Source organism: Parus major, chromosome 8 (assembly GCF_001522545.3).
Source record: "Parus major isolate Abel chromosome 8, Parus_major1.1, whole genome shotgun sequence".
NCBI classification, from domain to species: domain Eukaryota; kingdom Metazoa; phylum Chordata; class Aves; order Passeriformes; family Paridae; genus Parus; species Parus major.
This window is the reverse complement of record NC_031777.1, coordinates 20,780,569-20,799,732: the sequence shown is the minus strand read 5'-3', so window position 1 is coordinate 20,799,732 and position 19,164 is coordinate 20,780,569. Positions and strand designations below refer to the sequence as shown.

The 19,164-nt window shown below is 41.7% G+C and overlaps 1 protein-coding gene across 2 annotated transcripts in view; it reads right to left on the bottom strand.

Annotated features, from left to right (window-relative positions):
• Positions 1–19,164, bottom strand: part of KDM4A (lysine demethylase 4A) — a 22,989-nt gene extending 3,825 nt beyond the window's left edge. The window contains exons 1-19 of one of the 2 annotated variants that reach the window (XM_015635884.3): positions 19,058–19,164; positions 18,592–18,744; positions 18,223–18,398; positions 16,932–17,046; positions 15,975–16,168; positions 14,479–14,528; positions 13,875–13,978; positions 12,693–12,830; positions 11,579–11,829; positions 10,604–10,794; positions 9,333–9,682; positions 7,485–7,605; positions 6,713–6,891; positions 4,258–4,462; positions 3,893–3,969; positions 3,106–3,161; positions 2,214–2,322; positions 1,103–1,291; positions 235–405 (exon numbers count right to left, since the gene is read on the bottom strand). In XM_015635884.3, coding sequence (XP_015491370.1) covers positions 235–405; positions 1,103–1,291; positions 2,214–2,322; positions 3,106–3,161; positions 3,893–3,969; positions 4,258–4,462; positions 6,713–6,891; positions 7,485–7,605; positions 9,333–9,682; positions 10,604–10,794; positions 11,579–11,829; positions 12,693–12,830; positions 13,875–13,978; positions 14,479–14,528; positions 15,975–16,168; positions 16,932–17,046; positions 18,223–18,398; positions 18,592–18,729 — 2,814 coding nt within the window. In that variant the 5' untranslated portion in view covers positions 18,730–18,744; positions 19,058–19,164. Of the gene's footprint in view, positions 1–234; positions 406–1,102; positions 1,292–2,213; positions 2,323–3,105; positions 3,162–3,892; positions 3,970–4,257; positions 4,463–6,712; positions 6,892–7,484; positions 7,606–9,332; positions 9,683–10,603; positions 10,795–11,578; positions 11,830–12,692; positions 12,831–13,874; positions 13,979–14,478; positions 14,529–15,974; positions 16,169–16,931; positions 17,047–18,222; positions 18,399–18,591; positions 18,745–19,049 lie in introns of both variants that reach the window. The other variant, XM_015635885.3, reaches the window with a different exon arrangement.

The window sequence follows — 19,164 nt, the reverse complement described above, 5'->3', positions numbered from 1 at the left end:
AGTTTTTCCTTCTGACCCACCACTGTTAAGCAGCCAGAGATTAGCTGCACTCCCTGTTATACTTGTCTCAATACGGCCTCAGGTAACATCCCTAAGGCCATCCTGGAGCACAGCTCAGTCACTACAGCACCCAGGGAACAATTACCAGATCCCCTGATGTGTCTGCTCTACAGCAGAAAGGTATATACGACTCGTATCATGTGTCCTGTACCACAACCCCAGTGCACAACATACCACAATGTCCTCTGGGTACAGGTTATCGCTGAAGGAGCCATCATCGAAGTTGACCTCATAGAAAGTCTCCTTTGCAAGGCTGACCACTTCACATTGATAGAAGCGACCATTCTTGTGCTTGCTGATGACTATCTGCCCAGGGGACAGATCCTGGAGTGCAGCCTTGGCTCGCTGAGAAGAGAAAAACCACTTTTTATACACTGACTCAATAACAAATGTGTTGAAGACCATGACTCCAGTGCTGGCAGACAACAAAGCAAAACATTTTAATTCAGATGACTTACTCTACTTAAGCCATCATCAGCAATGTTTTTAGAGAAGTTCTGCCTCCAGAATTTTAAATGCCTGAAGTCTAATCTGTTACGTGCTACTGTCCTTAATTTACTTAGTCAATTAAGTTCTCATTCTTCTGAGCAATGGAAGGCCTTTACAGAAAACATTCTCTAATAAGATTGTTGTGGTTTTGGTTAAAAAGACTGAATGGGAACTTTAAAAATTCATCAATCACTTAAATGTGATATTCTGTGACCACTCATGTAGACTGCTGGAGCACTGGCACTAACTCCTGCATATTAAATATCACAGCATAAATCTCACTAGTGTTTCTCATTACAACACAGCCACAGGAGGGATGTGATGCTTTCAGTCCTTCTGGTCTGCAAACCTAAGTACAGTAAAGGACCTGACAAAGATCAAAGTAGCAGCAAGGCTGAGATCAGAATCCAAGACCAACATGGTTACATTACATTACATACTGTGAGACAGCCAAGCCTTCAGTGATGCTTCAAAATAATCACACAGTCTACTAAACTTTTCAGTGCCTCCAACACACTGCAGTTCAAATGTTAGGAATAACACACCTACACACCTCTGCCTGAGATGGGGTCTTATGCCTGAAGCAGGTAATGAAGACAACAAATGGCCAGTCATCAGGCTGCATCATGACTCCTGCTGCTTGGGCACAGCTGACATGAAAGGATGTGGGACACCGACCATGTGAGCACTGTACACAGCAACCTGCAATTCTCTTTCTCCTCTTCTTGCAGAAGATGCATTTCTGTGGACAGGAAACTAGAGGTTATTGATTGGTACTAGGTTTTATCCCACACCAAAGACTCACTAGCAGCTTATCATGTAATAGCTGTGCCATTTAGCCTCTTTGAAAATACTGCTGCTTTCTGACTAAACAGAAGTAGGCAGCTACCAGTTTTAGTTTATGACAAGACAATAATTCATAAAAGTAATGCAATAGAGGAAAAATGTAAATTAAGTATCTACCAGCTCAACATGCACAAAGCATGCAACCCAAGGATGCCAGCAACAGATCTTAGATTAGATCAGCTTGCAATGCTCCAACTCAATAGGGCCTTTCAGCAGTTGACTAAAAAGTTATATAAATGCAAGAAACAAGATTAGAATAATGGGAAATGACCACAGAGGTAACAGTTAAAATTCTGTCACTACTACCAGTGACTCAATTGGGCCTGCTGGGCAGATGTAAGAAAAGAATGTTATCTGCAATGCATATGAAAGCAGAGTCATTTTCCCTCCAACACTGAGCTGTTAAGTAGAGTTGTTTTCCTGCTGAAGACCTTCACCCATTATAGGAATGCCTCACATATCCTGAAGCATCCAGTGCTTGAAAGCAGTCAACTAAGCAAGTGGAATACTAGGGAGGAGAAAAACAAGCACAACAAATTATCACCATTACACCACTATATAAATATTATCTGCCACATACTGAAAACAGTGTCCCTTTTGCTGGCTCTTCATGTGCATAAACACAAACACTAGAACAAGGAAAGATTTTAAAAAATGGCAATAGGGACAACTGCCATCTCTCATACACAGAGCTGAGCAGATTATACAGTTCAGTCTGGAAACTGAACCAAGATGACTTGGGTTTGATGGGATAAACAAAACCCCTCAAATTCTGAATGGACTACAGACACCCCTGATGCAGCACAGGTGATCCTTACCAGTCTGAAACGCTGCAGGGGGATTTTGCCAACATCTACAGGACTCCGTTCTGCGATGTTCACAAATTTTGCCTCCAGTACAGCCACAGCACACATCACATGAACCCACCTGTCAGGACAGAAGAAACGAAAAATAAATTAATATGTATTAGACCAACAGAGGATGCTTTGGAGTTTAAGTGAATACAGTTCTGTTCAAGTTTGCCATATAAACCACAGTAAATAACCTGTGAGAATGATCAGTGTAATCTTCCTACTGCTACAAACAGGTCACATGTAGGGCAAAATCAAAATCTCTTCATACTTAAAATCCACTATTAACAGGCTTAACAGAAAAGCAATTTAGTAACTCCTGCATGATAAAGGCAGCCTGGCCAAGTTTGTTATTTCACGGTGCTACAAGTCTGCCCCATTGCTGTTTTGCATCAAATAACTTTAGATAATTCACCACAACCAAGGACACAGGACAGGCAGTTGTATGCACATTTTGCTGTAGAGGTACCTTGAATTTTAATGTTGTGCTACTTAAAACTACGGTTGCCCTCTGTCATTACTGTAACCACAAATAAGATGGAAAATCAAAATCCTCTGTAGAGAAGGTACTGAGAGATGTTAGTTCATTTGGAACCTTATTTTTATGTGGTAGGTTATGCCTCTGCATATTACAGCTCTGCACTATCAAATGTAAAACAACTAACAGCTGCTATCAACAGAATGAGAACCAGGCATTGCCTAAAGAGGTAAGAATTGCTCCATGAGAACACAATGAACACAGGAAGTATGAAGGGTGTTGTTGGTCACCCTGTTACACCAAATGCAGTTTACCAGCTTACCCTCTGGTACTTAAAAACTCAGCCTCTCCTTAAAATAAAAAAAAATCTGAAACACTCACTTGTCATCATTGGCTCTCTGCAGTGCTCCTCCTCTTAACGAACACAAACAGCAGTCCTGGAGTAAAGAAGAAAGCATTAGCTAGTGCACCACACTTGCTGCAGAACTTCCACCTCAAAATACACATCCAGAGGTAGAAAATTATTTTGCTGTCAGAAGAGAGCTAACTACTTTGTACAGATCAGCTCCTCAGCTCTCAAAAGTTAATGCCCTTAGGGCAACAAATATAGACTCTAAGTCTGTTGAAGGCAAGCAGAACCTACCACTGAAGGGTCGACTTATTTGTTATGGGTTCCTTTTACACCTGCAACACCCTATATCCTTTGGGGATGTGTAAAAGGATCCAGAACAAACATGAAGAAATAATAATCGAAAGGCTGACCCATTCCACTGACCTAGAGTCTATATAGCTGTTTGAGGGAATCCCATTCTTCTTGCTTTCTTCACATGTGCATACATGCAAACATACATGTGCCTAGTTATAAACACAAGTTATTTTCTGGCTTAGAAATAGTAGCTACCATAAATTCAGACAGACAATGGAGCTATTCCCACATTCATGCAGAACATCTTCCCTCTGACTCAAGTGAGCTCAGCAGTTTTGCATCAGTTAAAAGGATATCATTATGATTTAAAAGTACCAAAACACAAGAGACTAGCTCCTAAATATTCTCTAAATCGTGTTCTTTTCACATGATAATTAAAATACCAACACTCACAACACTATGTGAATTAACTTTGTAGCCAAGTTCCCAGATGTACCAGACTCCACCTGTGAAAAACCTTACCTCTTCTAACGCATTTTCTGTACACCGTGAACACATCCAGTCTTCAGTGGCCTTCTCAGGGGATACACCATAACAACCTAGAACAGACATCTCATTTAAGAGTTCATTTAAACTCAAACCCATCTCCCTTGGGCCCAGAAATAAAGCAGGAATTAAAATTGATGAGCCCCAGGATGATGCTGTGTACTTGAAGCCACCGTGCAGCTAACTGCCTACCCCACAGGCCAGCACCCAAGTATATACTCCTCTGGTAAGGGCTGACCTTGGTCTGTTTGTACATTAGATCAACTAGCAGAGGTCTGCTATGATGTACTGTCTCAGTACAGAGAACACCAGAGCTTAGGGTAACATCTGGGTGCACTCACTTGCATGAACACAGACATGGCAGTTCTTGCAGGTGATGAGTACACTGGTTCCATCTTCCTCCAGGTAGGGAGTGGAAAGATTGAGGTCAGTGCTGCAGCCAGTTGCAGTAAAGCACATTTCAGGAATCAGGGGTTTAGTTCGGATCTTCCCGTCCACAGCAGCTGGAGTTACTCCAGAGTTTTGACTGCTGCCTTCACATTCTGCCTGTGGGGAATGGATAGGGAATTTAAATTTTACAAGTAAAATGGTCTCATATCATTTTTACTCACATATAATTTCATACATATATCCAGTTTAAAGAAAAAATTAAAGTATTGAAAGATCATAGAGGCAGTAGGTTAGGTGAAAGTAGAGTTATGTTTATAACTATTTATTATTACATTTATAAAATCCTCAGCTGCTATGGCTTCAGAATGAAATTACTTTCTACTCAAATACTAAATTTAAAGTCTGAATTGCATCCCTCTAATGAGCAACAAGATACACATTAAACTGCATCTCTTCTGACAGAAGAGGTGGAATCACCAACCCCACCTCATGCTCTACAGGCAACACCTCTTCTGCTTATTCCCTCTGTAATACAGAGGATCACAACACTACTATGCATCAGTGTACACTTATCTTACCTCAGTATGGAAGGATTACCAAAACACAGATAGACACCTACTACAATCCCCATTATTTTTTCCCTGTGTAGTTCTGACCAAGTCTAGTGGGCTTTAAAACTAATTTGTTCCTGGAAAATAAGCAGACTAAAAATGCAATTTCCCATATAAAGCTCAGGAGACTTTCAGGCTAATCTTTTGTATTTTATTCTTCTAAAGCAGTGTCAAATCAAGCAGCTAAGACATACAAAGTTTACAAACATATATTTCCATTCAAGCTACTCCTCTGAACAGCTAAACAAAAATTAATTTTTCTCTTTGAAAAAATGTTTAAACCATCTTTTGTACCTTGTAGACTACCACAAAATAGCTTGCCTAATCTTTTAAAATTATTGTTAGCAGAAATTGCAGTAGCAGAATCAATCTGCACTGTCCCTCCTACAGTGCCTCAAAAGCTAGGGAGAGAAAGTCCAGGTAATGCTCACAGTTGGAAGGAAATGGACATGTTTTCAACAAGTCTTGTTTAGTCTAATTCTGTAAAACTTACTGATTTAGACTTACATTGCATGTCAAGCAAAAGACAAAATGACAGAGAAATCTGTAACAAAATTGAAGAAAATAATGACTTTTTTTCTCCAAAGCAGCAGATACTCTTCTTCTTCCCAAAGGAAAAGTGCATATTTGTCTGGCATTTTGTGCCAATTTTTTATTTGAATGGGTAACTGAAGTGAGTTTCCAGACTTGCTACAGACTTTCTGAAGTTGGAACAAAGACTCTAACCACAGCTCAAATCTTGGAAGAGTTTCTGCTCCATTGCCTCGTGTAGACAGACATTTGAAAACCTGCAGCTATGAGTTTTCTGCTCAACAGCAACTTACAAAAAAGATCTTAAGAAATCTACAACTATCTTTAAATCTTTAACTTTATACCTTTCTGCACTAGTGAAATCCTCATGTACCACACAGTTCCTAAGTAGAATTTCCATTCCTAAGAACTTATTCTCCGACAGAAATAGCAAGACTGAACAGAAACTATGGTCTGTGGTTTTCATTAAAATTAGGAACTATATGAAATCAAAATCCTCAACAAAAATGTGAGGTCTTTATTTCCAAAACTGTGGTTTTCCACATGTTTTCCAAACAGGTTTCTAGTGCCACCACAACTACACAGTCATCACAAATGAATCAAATATGCTTAGTGTATGGAAAGAGTCAAACTATCTCAAAGTCGCAGGTCAAACATGCAGACAACTATTCAAGCTACCTTAAAATTATTTATCTTAGGTATATCAAAAAATTCAGTGAGGACTCCTGCCTACACATTTATTCAACGTGACAAAGGACTTCTGCACCCGTCCCAAGCTACTGTCAAGGATACTAGACAAGACAGCTTTGAATCTATACCATCTACAAACACAACCCTAAATTCTTCTAAGTAAAAGGTTTTCTGCCTTGCCAGCTCATCAAAGACCACCATGTACTATGAGAGGACCTAAAGTGTTTTCATAAAAAGATTTTAGAAATGAAGGAGTCAGTCTGCAAAGGAGAAGTGAGATTTTAGTCAGTTCTTGCGACATTTGAGCTCTATTCTGTGGTTTGAGCAAAAGCCACAAAACACAAAAGCTTCTGCTGACCAGCTGAGTGAGCCCCTGGGAACCCAGAGGGGCCCATCACAGGTGTGAGGATGTTCCCCCACTTGTGCTCTCCTAGAACAACTCCTGGGGAAGACTGCAACATTGATAGAGCTTTTGTTAACTGGCAATAAACCAACCCACATATTTAAAACTATGTGCCACAGCAGCATCTACTCTGTTACCTCTGTGATAGCATGAACAGCCTTGGTTTCATACCTGATACGCCTGGAAGAGCATACAAACAGCACAGTATGGGGGCTGCTGGGCCATGGTGCGATTGTATTCCTTTTCAGCCTCAAAATTTGGTGGCCGATTCTGCCACAGCTGGCTCAGTGGCTTGGCCCACGCTTCTGTCTCCTCAGCCTCTTCTTCAGGAGTTAGTTGCTCTGATGCCTCTGTGATAAGAGAGCATTCACACAGTGCTTATGTGGCCTTTTATAGATGTTCTTGTAAATGAAACTAAATAAGGCAAGAAGCTATGAATGGAGATGAAAGAAAGACTGCAAGAAAGCGAACTGACAGAAGGGTGATGGAAGCCAGTAACTCAGTCTCCTTTCTAAGAGGCTTCTACTAATCAAGCAAGAGTGCAGACAACAAAATAGGCTTAGTGTGAGAACAGAACCAGCTCCAAATTACATCTACATCAAAACTAAAGCCATCAGTCAAAGAATTTAGTGTTAGAGTTTTGTTTTTTTTAAAATCATTAATATTTACATCAGCAACTGGAATATTCTAAGGCAGATGCAGTTAGGCAACAGTCTCTTATAGTGGTTTAATTTTCCTTTCCAAAGAAAAGTACAGGAAAGGAAGATGACACCACTTGAGAAACAAGTTTAATGATACAATGAGATATGCACCTTGTCTAGGAGGCAGAACTGTCACTTACTGACTCCTCTTTATCACCAGTTACTTACTAAAATATCCCACACAGCTCACTGAAGCTGAGACCTTCTCTCCAATTTCCCAAAGAGCAAAAGGCTGTACTTACCATCATCACTGATGCAGTCCTTCACCAGGAGTGGGTGGTGACGTGGGAGTTTGCTCAACGGCTGGCGACGACCCTTGGACTTCTTACTCTCCTTGACGGAGCTTACATACTCCTTTCCCACCTGGACCAGGAGAAGCAATTCAGCTGTCAGTTAGCATGTGCCCTTTTGACACCATTTTGGAAGCAATTAACTTTGAACTTAGAGAAACTTCTTCAAAATGCACACACGCTTCCACAATTTTATTTCTAACAAAGTAACTTCAGTTCTAAACTCTTTTTCAAAGTGCACAGAGCACTTCTGTTATGAAAAAACTGGACAGAGCTGTACTAGCTCTGTTGAGTCAGTAAGATGGACACTTTTCAGAGGTCCCAGTGTAGCTTTTCATGCTGTTTCTTTAAAGAATCATGTAAAAGACAGAAACACAGAAGGACAAATTGGATGGTTCAACTTAAAAGAGCCATGATAAGAAGTCTCATGGATTCTGGAGAAGCCTCAGTTTGTGTGCCACTTAAGATATTCCAAATTTAAAAAGTAAAAAAATTAATAAAATAAACTAGAAAAAAACACAGAGCTCATAGACATCTCAAACTAAAAGGGTTATTTTAAATGAAGGACATTTTCATCCTTTCTGCTTATTACTTGCATTGATGTCTTACCAGACAGACTGGAAGGAGATTGCAACAACAGCTATTTCCTCTTCCCTTAGCATCATACAAAAACAAGTGACACACTGACAAAATTACCACTAACCTGACAAGCAGGGCAGTAAAGGTAATGATTTCAACAGTCCAGGAAGTGTCCCTCTAGACAAGAACTTACCCTAATTTAAAAATCTGTTTTTCTTTTAAAAGCAGAAGTAAATCTTGGATTAAATGCATCTTATGTATGTTTAAATATCTTATTTTCATAAAAGAAGACAGAAGAGAGCATAATATTCATTACTTCTGTTCTCTTTACACAGAGCTGGATACAAGACTTCTAAGAAATATTGAAATTAGCATTTCCAATTACCACCTAATGGAAAGTTTGTTTTGAAGTACACCACTCTGGGGAAAACAATGCACACCCATTCAAAATTTCACCGTTTCCCCATACAAAGCATGCAATGGAGACGTCTGTATCAGCAACAGAATGTCTGGTTTAAACAGCCATGGCAACTCTCTCAGTTTCAGCTTAATTATCAAGATTGGTCTATCTGCTGCTCCTTTGGTGTAAATCTTGACTTGTTAGGAAGTCATTACTGGCCCCCCATTCTCTAAACACAGATTTAAAGAGGAAAACAAAATATTGGAAAGACACTAGCAGATAAGATTCTAATTCTTCTCTTAGGTTGTTTAGTAAAACATTCATTGGTAGCTTTTAAACACTCAGATTTACGTTCTCCCAACCATATTTTTGTTGCATCCTTTCTCCTCTTTTAAAAGGACACAGAGATGCACCCATGTATGCAATTTTATATTAAAAATCCCTCATCACATGAATGTGCTTGCAATAAAGGCTGGAACAAATCAGATTCATTTTAGGTACAAACAGGTGTCTCTTAGTACAAAATGACCTCAATCATCCTGTAACACTACCATGTCAAAAACACGAAGCTATCCTTTCCATTACAGCACATAAATAGTTTAGAGAAGTTCTCAAGACAGGTGATCTCCTTGCTTACTTGAAAGGCTAAGTATATAAGGCTTTCACCTGAATTCTTGTGTGTTTAGCCAAACTCAGAGGTGCAACCTGCTATGCATACACCAGTGGGATGACATTCCTACACAGATAGGAAGTTTTGTCACAGCAAATTCCTGACCATGGAATTACAGGCCTCCAGCTTTCACTTCTTTTGCCATTCATACCTCTGTCAGTTCTTGCTCATTGACACTGGAGGTGGCACTGGCTTTCTTCCCTGAAGTCTGTTCATTGTCGGATCCGCTGGCATCCCCCTTAGCATAGCTGTGGACTGTGAACACCCCGGCTGGCCCAGGAAGAGTTCGTTTTGCCAACAGATCAGATGATTCAGAGTCTGAAGAATAGGCAGGTGAGCTGGACTGAACAGTGGATGTAGCACTCTGCTTTGAAGCTGGCAACACTGAAGTGGAATTTGAAGCATGTGAAATGGAGAGATCCAGTACAGCTGCTTCTTGTTCCTCTTCCACCTCAAGCTTCACCGTTTTCAATTCTTCAAATTTGGCTGACTCCACACCATCTGGAAAAAGGGATATACTGAGTTTTTCTGAAGTCTGGGCAGAAAGAGATCATTTGTGCAACTATTTGCACAAAGCCAAATAGAAAAGCAAACACCTACACACAAAAAAGCAACAGTACGTCATATGAAGAGTAGATGATTAATTCAAACACCTATAAAGTCATAGATGGAGTAGTCAGGGAGAGAATAAAAGCATCTGTTCATTGCCTCTCCCGTCACAAGAACTAGGGTATATCAAACAAAACCAGAAGACACAGCGAGTTCAAAATAAACAGAGATGATCCCTCATACAGACATGTATATAGCTAAACCAGCCCAACTCCTGGACATATATTACTGTGGGTAAGAGGTTACAAATGTTCATGGAAGACTTAATTAAAAAAAAAAAAAAATAAAACCCCACAAACCAATAGAAGATTACTAAATACAAGCTGCAAAGGGCTGGAAAACAAAATACAAGAGAGGGCATCACCTGTTTTCCCTCTTCTGGTGTTGCTCCATAGGCCCCTTGCTCCTCCCCTAATAGCAAGGATAACTCATCCATTACAAGCCATATGAATTTTGTCCAGCCAACTCATTACAAAATTACAAGTAACACACCTATAAAGCATACCATACCCACAGTACCAGGAAGTATGTGTACATTATACTATACAATTCCTATAAACAGGTCACATTGCACAAGAGTTACAAAGGAGCTTAGACTACTGAGGCATCCCATATATTTCTGTATGCAGGTAGGCAAAATAAAGAGTAAAAATCAAAAACTAGAAAATGGTTATATTTCAAGTTGTATAACAGTAAATTTCTGAGGGGCTAGCAGTGGCTCTGACAAACCAGTGTCTGCTTTTTTGGACACAAAAGCATCCTGCCAACTAGCATCATACTGAAGAGTGCCCCAGACAAGCCTAGCACAGTTACCTGGAAGTTTGAGCCTTTGTTCACCTTGCTGCACAAATTCATTTGTGGGCCTCTCGCAAGGCTCTGCCATATCCTCTTCATACTGTGTGGAGCTCAGCTCCTCCTTAGGGAAGGCCTCACTCTCACTCACCTCCTGAGGCACTTCCAGGCAGACCCTGTGCCTTTTTGTTCCTATGCGGTGCTTGGGGATGCTGCAGAAGACAAATCCCTAAGTCAGGTTAGCAAACATGTAAATGTGTTAAATTTCTGTGTGAATGCATAAAATACAGTCTGGTCTGGATCAGTGTTTTATGAGACAACCTCTGGAAAGCCAAATAGTTTCCAAATTATTCTGAAGTGTTTTCTTTGCCTTTATAGAGGAGAAGTCAGTAATCCCTAGAGCTGACTTCTCAGCATGTTAATCATGTATTAAGGCAGCTGCTCTAGCCACACATTTTTTACCTTAAACAAAAGCCCTCCTCCAAACAAAACCCCAAACAAATCAAACCAACAAAAAAAAAATCCACCACCAAAGACAGCTTTAGGATCAGTAGCTGGTACTGACTGAAAAAGATTAAACTGCAAAATATAAGATGATTAGGCTGTTGACCTTCAGCAACCAGGAACTCCACACCAATGCCACAGTTTGCAGCACTGACTGTACCAGAATTTGCTAGCAAGTATTGTCTCACGATCTCAGTACTCCCTCTTTTTCTTCTGGCCTGTCAGTGCAGGGTACACACTGCCAATACAGACTTTGGAGCAATGTCCCAAGATGAAGAACTACCTTCCAAGCTGGTGTGTTTCCTGCTCACCACAGACTATCTATTAATGTGGACCTAAATAGTAAAAAATATTAAGAGTAAACCCTATTTCCAGGAAAGAAAAGATTATTGCTAACTTTCACTGTTTTATCAGAATGGCAAACATCTAATTGCAACTGGGTTCAAATTCTAAGAATCCAATAGAAAAGCAGAGGGCTATATGAAGCTGTACCTTTTTGTCTCATCCCCATCCACCTCCTCTTTACAAGCCTCTTCTGTTTCCATCTCCTCAGCACAGTGTTTCCCATTCTTGACTTTTTGCATGAGATCCCCTTTAAGGAACTCTGCTGCCTCTGGGGTTGGAAGAGCATGGTCAATGACAGTCACGTCCTTCCCAGCTTTCCAAAGCTTGTAACGATCTGGCTGGTACTTCCTCACAAACACATCCATGGAGATCTTCACCATGTCCTTCCGACATGAGCACTGAAGTCACAGAAAATATTAAAGTAAGGCCATTCTCTGCATTTCTCTAGCATTTTGCTTTCAAGACTTTAAGGAACAAAATCGCACAGTGACATGTAATTGAGCCTCAGAACTCCCAAGATTCGTTCCCAGGAAATCAAAAGGGTATATATTAGGTTACTAAAAATGTCAGAAAAGCCAGTAAAAAACACAAAACAGAAAACCAGATGTTATCACAACAGTTAGGAAAGAAAACTCATAGGTCTTTTTACAGAGTTGATGGCAGAAGCTGAGTGTTTTAAAATGGGCTCATACAGAAACAGGCTGCAAAACCAGAGACTATAATGAAGAAATCAGAGCCACACAGGGCCTACCCAGAGCAGTAGAGATTCCCCTTACCCTAATGTGGTTACAGCTAGTGCTTCAAAGCATTCACTTCAATGTAGCTTCTGAAAACATAACCCTTGTTTTAAGGCACCTCTACAGGGATATAATGCTATTCAATTTAAAGGTTCAGCCAAGATATTTATTTTGATAAGTCATTTAAGTTACTGAAGTTGTATTCAAGGCTAAACAGTCAATAAATAACGGTTAAAATACTGGAGAAAATTAGTAATGAGCTCTGCCCACCAAGCATATTCTTTCACCTCTGGAACCACAACCAGTTCCATGCCTTTCTTTGAAGCTTCGTTTGAGCTGCACAAACTTACAAAAAAGTTACAAAGTTACAAAGCACGTTGCATGCTATCCATGGTTGACACAAGGCATCAAGCAGGACTTTGCCTGGATGTTGCTACTTTATGAGATGGTCACATCTTAAAAGGCCTGAAACCACTCTTTTAAAACTAACAATGGGAGCTTAATGATGGCAACAGACCACTCACCAGCACCGACTGCTTCCCGTACTCAATCCAGCGAAGAGTAGCAAAGTTGGTAGATTCAGCACAGTTGAAGCCGTGGTTAAAGCCAGCATGATAGCTATAAGGAAAGGTTATCATGAACTCTCCAGCCTCCTGTGTCACCTAGAAGACAAATGAGACATCACAGTGTTATTCAGAGTTTAAGAAGGTACTTGGTGAATATGATTAAAAGGAGCTTCTGTATCCCTCTCTGCAGCACATCCAAAAATCCAACTCGCAGATGGTGGCTGGAGCTCCCTACTGCAATGGACAGACTTGCTACTGACCTTCACTACTTTCCTACTTATGTTAAATATCTGTTTACTAAAAAGCCATGCTCAACAGTTTTTTTACTAAAACACAGCACAACTGGTCAATTTAGCATAGACATGGTTATACATACAAAATACTCTGTCACCATCTATATGAAGTTCATAAAGATACTTATCTATATCACTAGAGGTTTGGCTGAACAGTTATCTAAGGTTGAGCAAATTTCTATTCACACAGAACTTGAAAATTTATTGCTGATTTCTTCTGCTGTTCACATTAGAGTACAACTCTCAGTCAGTCTTGCTCTTCAACATTTCCCCGCTGTAAAGGCTTATGACAACAGAACCCTTCAGCTGCCCAGGCAGATGATACAGTATATCTGAATAAGAATTCCAAGCCTAGATCTTTAGTATCTCTGTGTGAGAGAGGGAATGGCAGGTCATTAAGGGAGCCTAGAAAGTTACTAACGTCATTAAAATATTAATAAGGACAACCCTAATTTTCTGTTGAGGAAGCAGATTGCAACAAACAAAATTAGCATGGACAAATTTGAAACAGAAAAGAAAGATCTCATTTCACCGAATACACATCTAAACAGTGAAGTGAATCTAACACAGAAGATAATGTTTAGTTTTAAGTTAAAAAATTTTAAAAAAATCAATATTGCAGAAAACCAAGCTTTTGTTTTTAGGAGCCCTTGACAGATTTTTCAGTCTCAAACTCGTTCAGGCCCCAACTGCCAGATAAATGGAAGTACAATAGGAAGGATTGCGTTATACCCTGACTGTTCCTATTTTCCTCTCTAAGCATCTGCTACTGGCTGCTGTCAGAAACAAGACAAGGCTGCAGGAACCTCTTGATCAAGCTGGTAAAACCACGATTACTTTTCTACACCTTATCAAATGGAATTCCGTATTTCTTCAGAATTGATGGAGAAATGAGAGTCATCTTGTGACGAAGAAATGCTTCACAGCTTTGGGCACTTCCTGGAAAAAATCCTGTTTAAAATAAAGACAAGGATAGATGTTACCACCATGCTCAAACTACATTTATTTTTCAGCAGTTTTATGAAAAACTACTGTTTAGACAATTTTTCCCTACAAGTAGGGACCACCTTATTTGAAGTGTGCTAGTTTGCACGCTGAAGAAAAATGACAACTCCCTAAGATTTCTCTTTTAACAGCTGCCAGTTTGAAAGAACATAAGAAAGACCTCAAATAGAAGGATCCTCCCTTGGCCATAACATTCCAGTTTTAATGATCAATAGCTAAGGATTTTCTCATTAAAGGTTAGACAGACCACAAGTTCATTATTTGCTACGTGACAATTTCTCTTGTGTGTACCCTATGAGCAAACATTCAAAAGTAATGTAATCTATATCCTGAAAGGCAAATTATTAGCTCAGTCATGCCAACCTGTGCTCTCTAAAAGAGCTGAAACCCATTGCAGCTGTCCATCCCATCTTTAGGAAAAGGCAGGACATGAACTGCCTGATTACCTTTCGCAAGTCTCTCCAGCCGCTTCCCATGCTCTGGAGGGATGGAGTACCTGCAGTTGTAAAAACAAGTCTGTTAAGTTCAAGTGACAACAACAAAATCTTGAAGTTTGACTGGAAATCATCATCAGTCGTGAAGATGTGAATCACTTAAAAATAAATAAAATCTCTATTTCTACACTTGTCTTTTTCAAAGTTTGATATAAAGCTAAAAATCTTAATTGAGGACTTTTACCTTTCTATCCCAAGAAAAATAAACACCCAAAAGCTAACCATTTCTTTCAACAACTTTTGCTCAAGCAGTCAAGGAAGTAAAAAGTCTGATGCACATAATTACCAGATCTGTGCAGCAAAACACAAATTGCAGTGAGAAAGTGAAGAGAACTTACTGAACTGTCTCAGTTCACAGCTGTGTAATCTCCAGTATATTCAGTGCAAGGAGGAACACAGGGCAAGAGAGAAAAGTGAGTCACCTCTTTCAGCTGCTCAGACAAAGATGGGACTAAGTCAGGTGCCACATCCTTAACATGTGCACAACTCATGGAGTGCTCTTTAATGCTATGTCTCTCCCTGTGCACACCTTTGTATGGGTGCCACAAAACTCCTGTCTGGTATGTCTAAAATAAGTAACTCACTTTGTTTGCTTTCACTCTGGAATACAGTGCTGTATTCTGAAAGGATTCCTTGCTAAATTAATCAAAGATACCAGCAAAACTCACTTCTTCCAAGTACTACTGTAGAAGAAGTAATGGCCAAATAGTTCAACAGACTGAACTATTCTGTTTTATGTTTCCCTGCTACTGCCACTGCATGGGGTTGTTCATGGGTCACATTGTGCTAGCTATTATTTTTTTCTTCAAAGTTGTAATAAAAGGCAGCCAAAATTACTTGTTTCCAACAAAAATGCCATGGAAACAATTGTTGAAGTTGCTTGAGAAATTCATTTGTGAACAGAAAGGCATGATTCACTCTTAAAATGCAACTCATGCTACAGAGAAATTCAGAAGCCTCTCCTAAAAGGAATCAAGAAAGCTGAGACACTGGACAAACCACTCAGTGACATCTGCTAGCCTGATGTTTGGATATATGATAAACAGCTACAGTTCAAAGTCTGTTGAGAACTGCCCGCTTCCCCAGTGCCTGTGTGACCATACCTCTCTGTATGGTCATTTTAGAGCCTCAGGAAATGATAAGCATTTGGGGCAAGTTTTGGCTCTACCACAGCAGAGAGCATCCATGCTATACTGTAATTCAGAAGAACTCTCTACATTAGGAAATCAGCTAGACCCTTCTAGAAGGTAACCAAACAAATTCTACTGAGGACATGCATTGCTCTGCAGGTCCTTACAGATTTCTAGTGTTCTTGTCATCAGACAGAACTTCAGTGCAAGACTAGAATACTGGTAATTATTTTAGTAAACTCTTAGTTTCATGACTTTGACTCCAATATTTTATGGTACTGCTTTTCTACACCTAGAAGATTCTTTAGAAAATCTTACCATGACTTGGGTTCCCCAAAATGCAAGTAATTAATACTGTAAAGATCCATGTCCTCAGTGTGCCAAGCAAATGAAGTTTTCCACATTCCAAAATATAGGTAAGGAGTATTCACTCCTTCGATGGTTATGCCACTTTCATTCTCCACAACATCCAGGATTGTGTTCAATCTGCCAATATTCCACGCATCTACATGCTGAAAAGCACAAGCCTCATGTCAAACAAGGATTACAAAGCACAAAACCACATAGCTGAGATGACAGTTTGCAAAAGCTTAACAGACACTTGTGAAACAGTACAACACAGAATTACACAGCTCAAGCTGTGAGCTAGTTCACCTAAACCCAAAGTTTTGCACGGTAGTTTGCATAGTGATTGCTTGTTGGCCTTTAAGGAGGGGAAAAAAAATTACCAGTCAACATAATGACTACAAAGGAGAAATAATCATGAAGCTACAGACTTAGCAGAGAACAATAGCTGATGTTGATTGAGTTTGAGCTGATGTCTGAACCCTCTTGAACAAAACCACTTTTCGTTCCAAACATATTTTAAAAGAATAAACCACGGTAATTTAGGAGACAAGCAAGCAGAATGCAAATTGTCTCTTGACAGTTATCATCCTACCACCTAACAGCTACAGCGGTGTCCCACAAAAATACACACACCAGTGGATACCAAAGCAGCACAGATCTGCTGATCAACACTTCCCTCACACGCCTTTCAGGACAAAGCAATGCTTGGGCAATAGAGGTTTTTGCTTTCCTAAACTGAACTGCACTACAATGAAGTGCTAGCAAAGGTCCCTTAGAATGCCACCTCTGTCAGCTGCCTACTCCAGAAGCTGGAACTATGCTGTCATTAGGTCTTTCCAAAAGGTAAGAGTCAAATGCCACATTAGTATTTATGGAATGCAATATACCAGGATAACTGTTACCTGAAAACCAGAACAGTTTCCGTACCTTGTCGTAGAGCGTGCCATTAACGTCAGCCCCGTAGATGGGGGCATTGAACGTAAGGTTCTTCCAGTATTTTCGTTCAAGGTCTTCAAAGTCTGTGTAGCGGGGTGTGCAGTACCTGAAAAAAACAAGAAAGATACTAAAGACTTTGCAGTTTGATATTTGACAAGCCCAAACCAATGTTTTCCCCGACTGAAAAAATGGCAAGTTACAATAAAAATACCTAATGTGTGTTACCAGCCAGATAAAAAGTGTAAGCACTCATGGCTCTGTTTCTGTGATACTTGGGAACAGAAGTATCAGGAAGAAAATTACTTTCCCCATTTCTCAGTTTACTTTCATTTTTGCTTTGTGCACTTTTCTGGGGTCAGAACAATTTCACTTTCTAGCTGTAGCTACTTAGAAGCAACAACAGAGTGAAAAGCAGAAATGATACAAAGAACAACTTAAAAAGCAAAACCAAACAAACCCAAATTTTTCTGCCACTGTGAAACTACCAAACCTTCACAGACTCACCATGGTCAAACATGCTCTGCTTTCCAGGAAAATACCTATTCTTGATGCCCATTCTTGGCTAACTTTATACTGGACTATTTGTAGCACTGGGGGATCAAATTTACTATTAACACCTATTTAATGTGTGCCTATATACATAGATTCCAGACAATTACATATATAATGTAAAACTTCCATCAAATTATTCTATTAAATAGAATTCTAAAATATCTGGTCTGTACTGCTTTTGAAAGATAAAATAATCTATGATGGACCAACTATAGCTGGCAATTCCAATGCTATTTCTAGTTACTGCGAAGGCTATTTTACTTCAACTCCTTTTCAAGTGATCTTTTCTTCATCTCCTTTTTTATGTCATGAACATGAAACATGAACATCATGAACGTTCCTTTCTCCACTACTTAAGTATTTCAATGGTCTAGCTACTGGGGACAGACAGACAGGAGCCCACAGCACAAACAAAAAGTTCTGCTGCCATTACGCATCATCTTGCTGCACGGGTGACAAAGGTTCCCACGCGCAGCCTGCTGTACAAGCAACCTCATCTTCCCAGAGCATGACGTTCACACTGCTGGCCCCAGAACGTACCAAAAACCTGACCCCAGTGGGAAGCTGTGGATGCCCCATCTCTACAAGTGTTCAAAGCGTGCTTGGAAGGGGCCCTCAGCAACCTGTTCTTGAGAAAAAAGTCCCTGCCCCTGACAGAGTGGGGAACCAAATGATCTTTGACGTCCCTTCCAACCCAAACCATCCCATAACTCCCCGGGACTAGCCGTACTTGTCACTGTTGGCGATCCTGCGGAACTCGCGGACCGTCATGGCCTTCTTCTGGATGTTGTACTGCGTGAAGAGCCCGGACTGCCCCGTCACCACCTGCTGGATGGGCGCAGGGATGACGAGCTCGTCGATGTCATCGTAGCACTGCCGCGGCTTCCACTCCTTAGGCGGCACGATCTGCGGGGACACACGGGCCGGGAGCGGGGGCCGCGGCCGGGGACAGCGTCAAACTCGGGGAACTCGGGCCGAGCCCCGGCCGGGGCGCGCCCGCCCCACCGGCGCCGCGGCGTAAACAAAGGGCGGAGGCGGCCGGTGCGCGGCCCGGGGCCGGCGGCCCGGCCTCCACCCGGGGGGAGAGGGAGTGTCGCACCTTGGCCAGTCCGGCGCGGTGGGCGCCCTGCGACTCCACGTAGGCGATGTAGCGGCTGAAGTCGCGGAACTCCTCCATGGTGGGGCGGAAGGTCATGATGCGCTGCCCGGGATTGAGGCTCTCCAGCTCCGAGGCCATGATGCCGGGCCGGCCCTGCGCGCAGGAGGCGGGGGTGTCCTTGCGGGGGGCGGGACACCGCGCTTGCCCCGCCCCTCCCGCCCGCCGGCCAATCGCCGCGGGGTCCGCATCGGCCCTGCCTCCTCATTGGCGGAGGACGCGTGCCCGTCAGGACCCCACGGCTCGCTCTCCCTCTCACGGCGGAGAACGCCACCGACTCACCCCCCTCCCCCCCGCCCGGCCCGGCTCGGCCCGGCCCGGCCGGCGCGGCGGAACCCGAGTCCCCGCCCGTCGCGCTCACGTCGGCAGCGCGCCTTGCTCCTCCGCCGCCCCCACCCTACCCTCGTACCACCGTCCGATCGCCGTATCCCTCCGCACCACGCGCCCAAAGAGTCCTGAGGACCGCCGACGCCACCGCAACCGTTCCGCTCCGCCCGAGCCCCGCCCGGCTGCCCC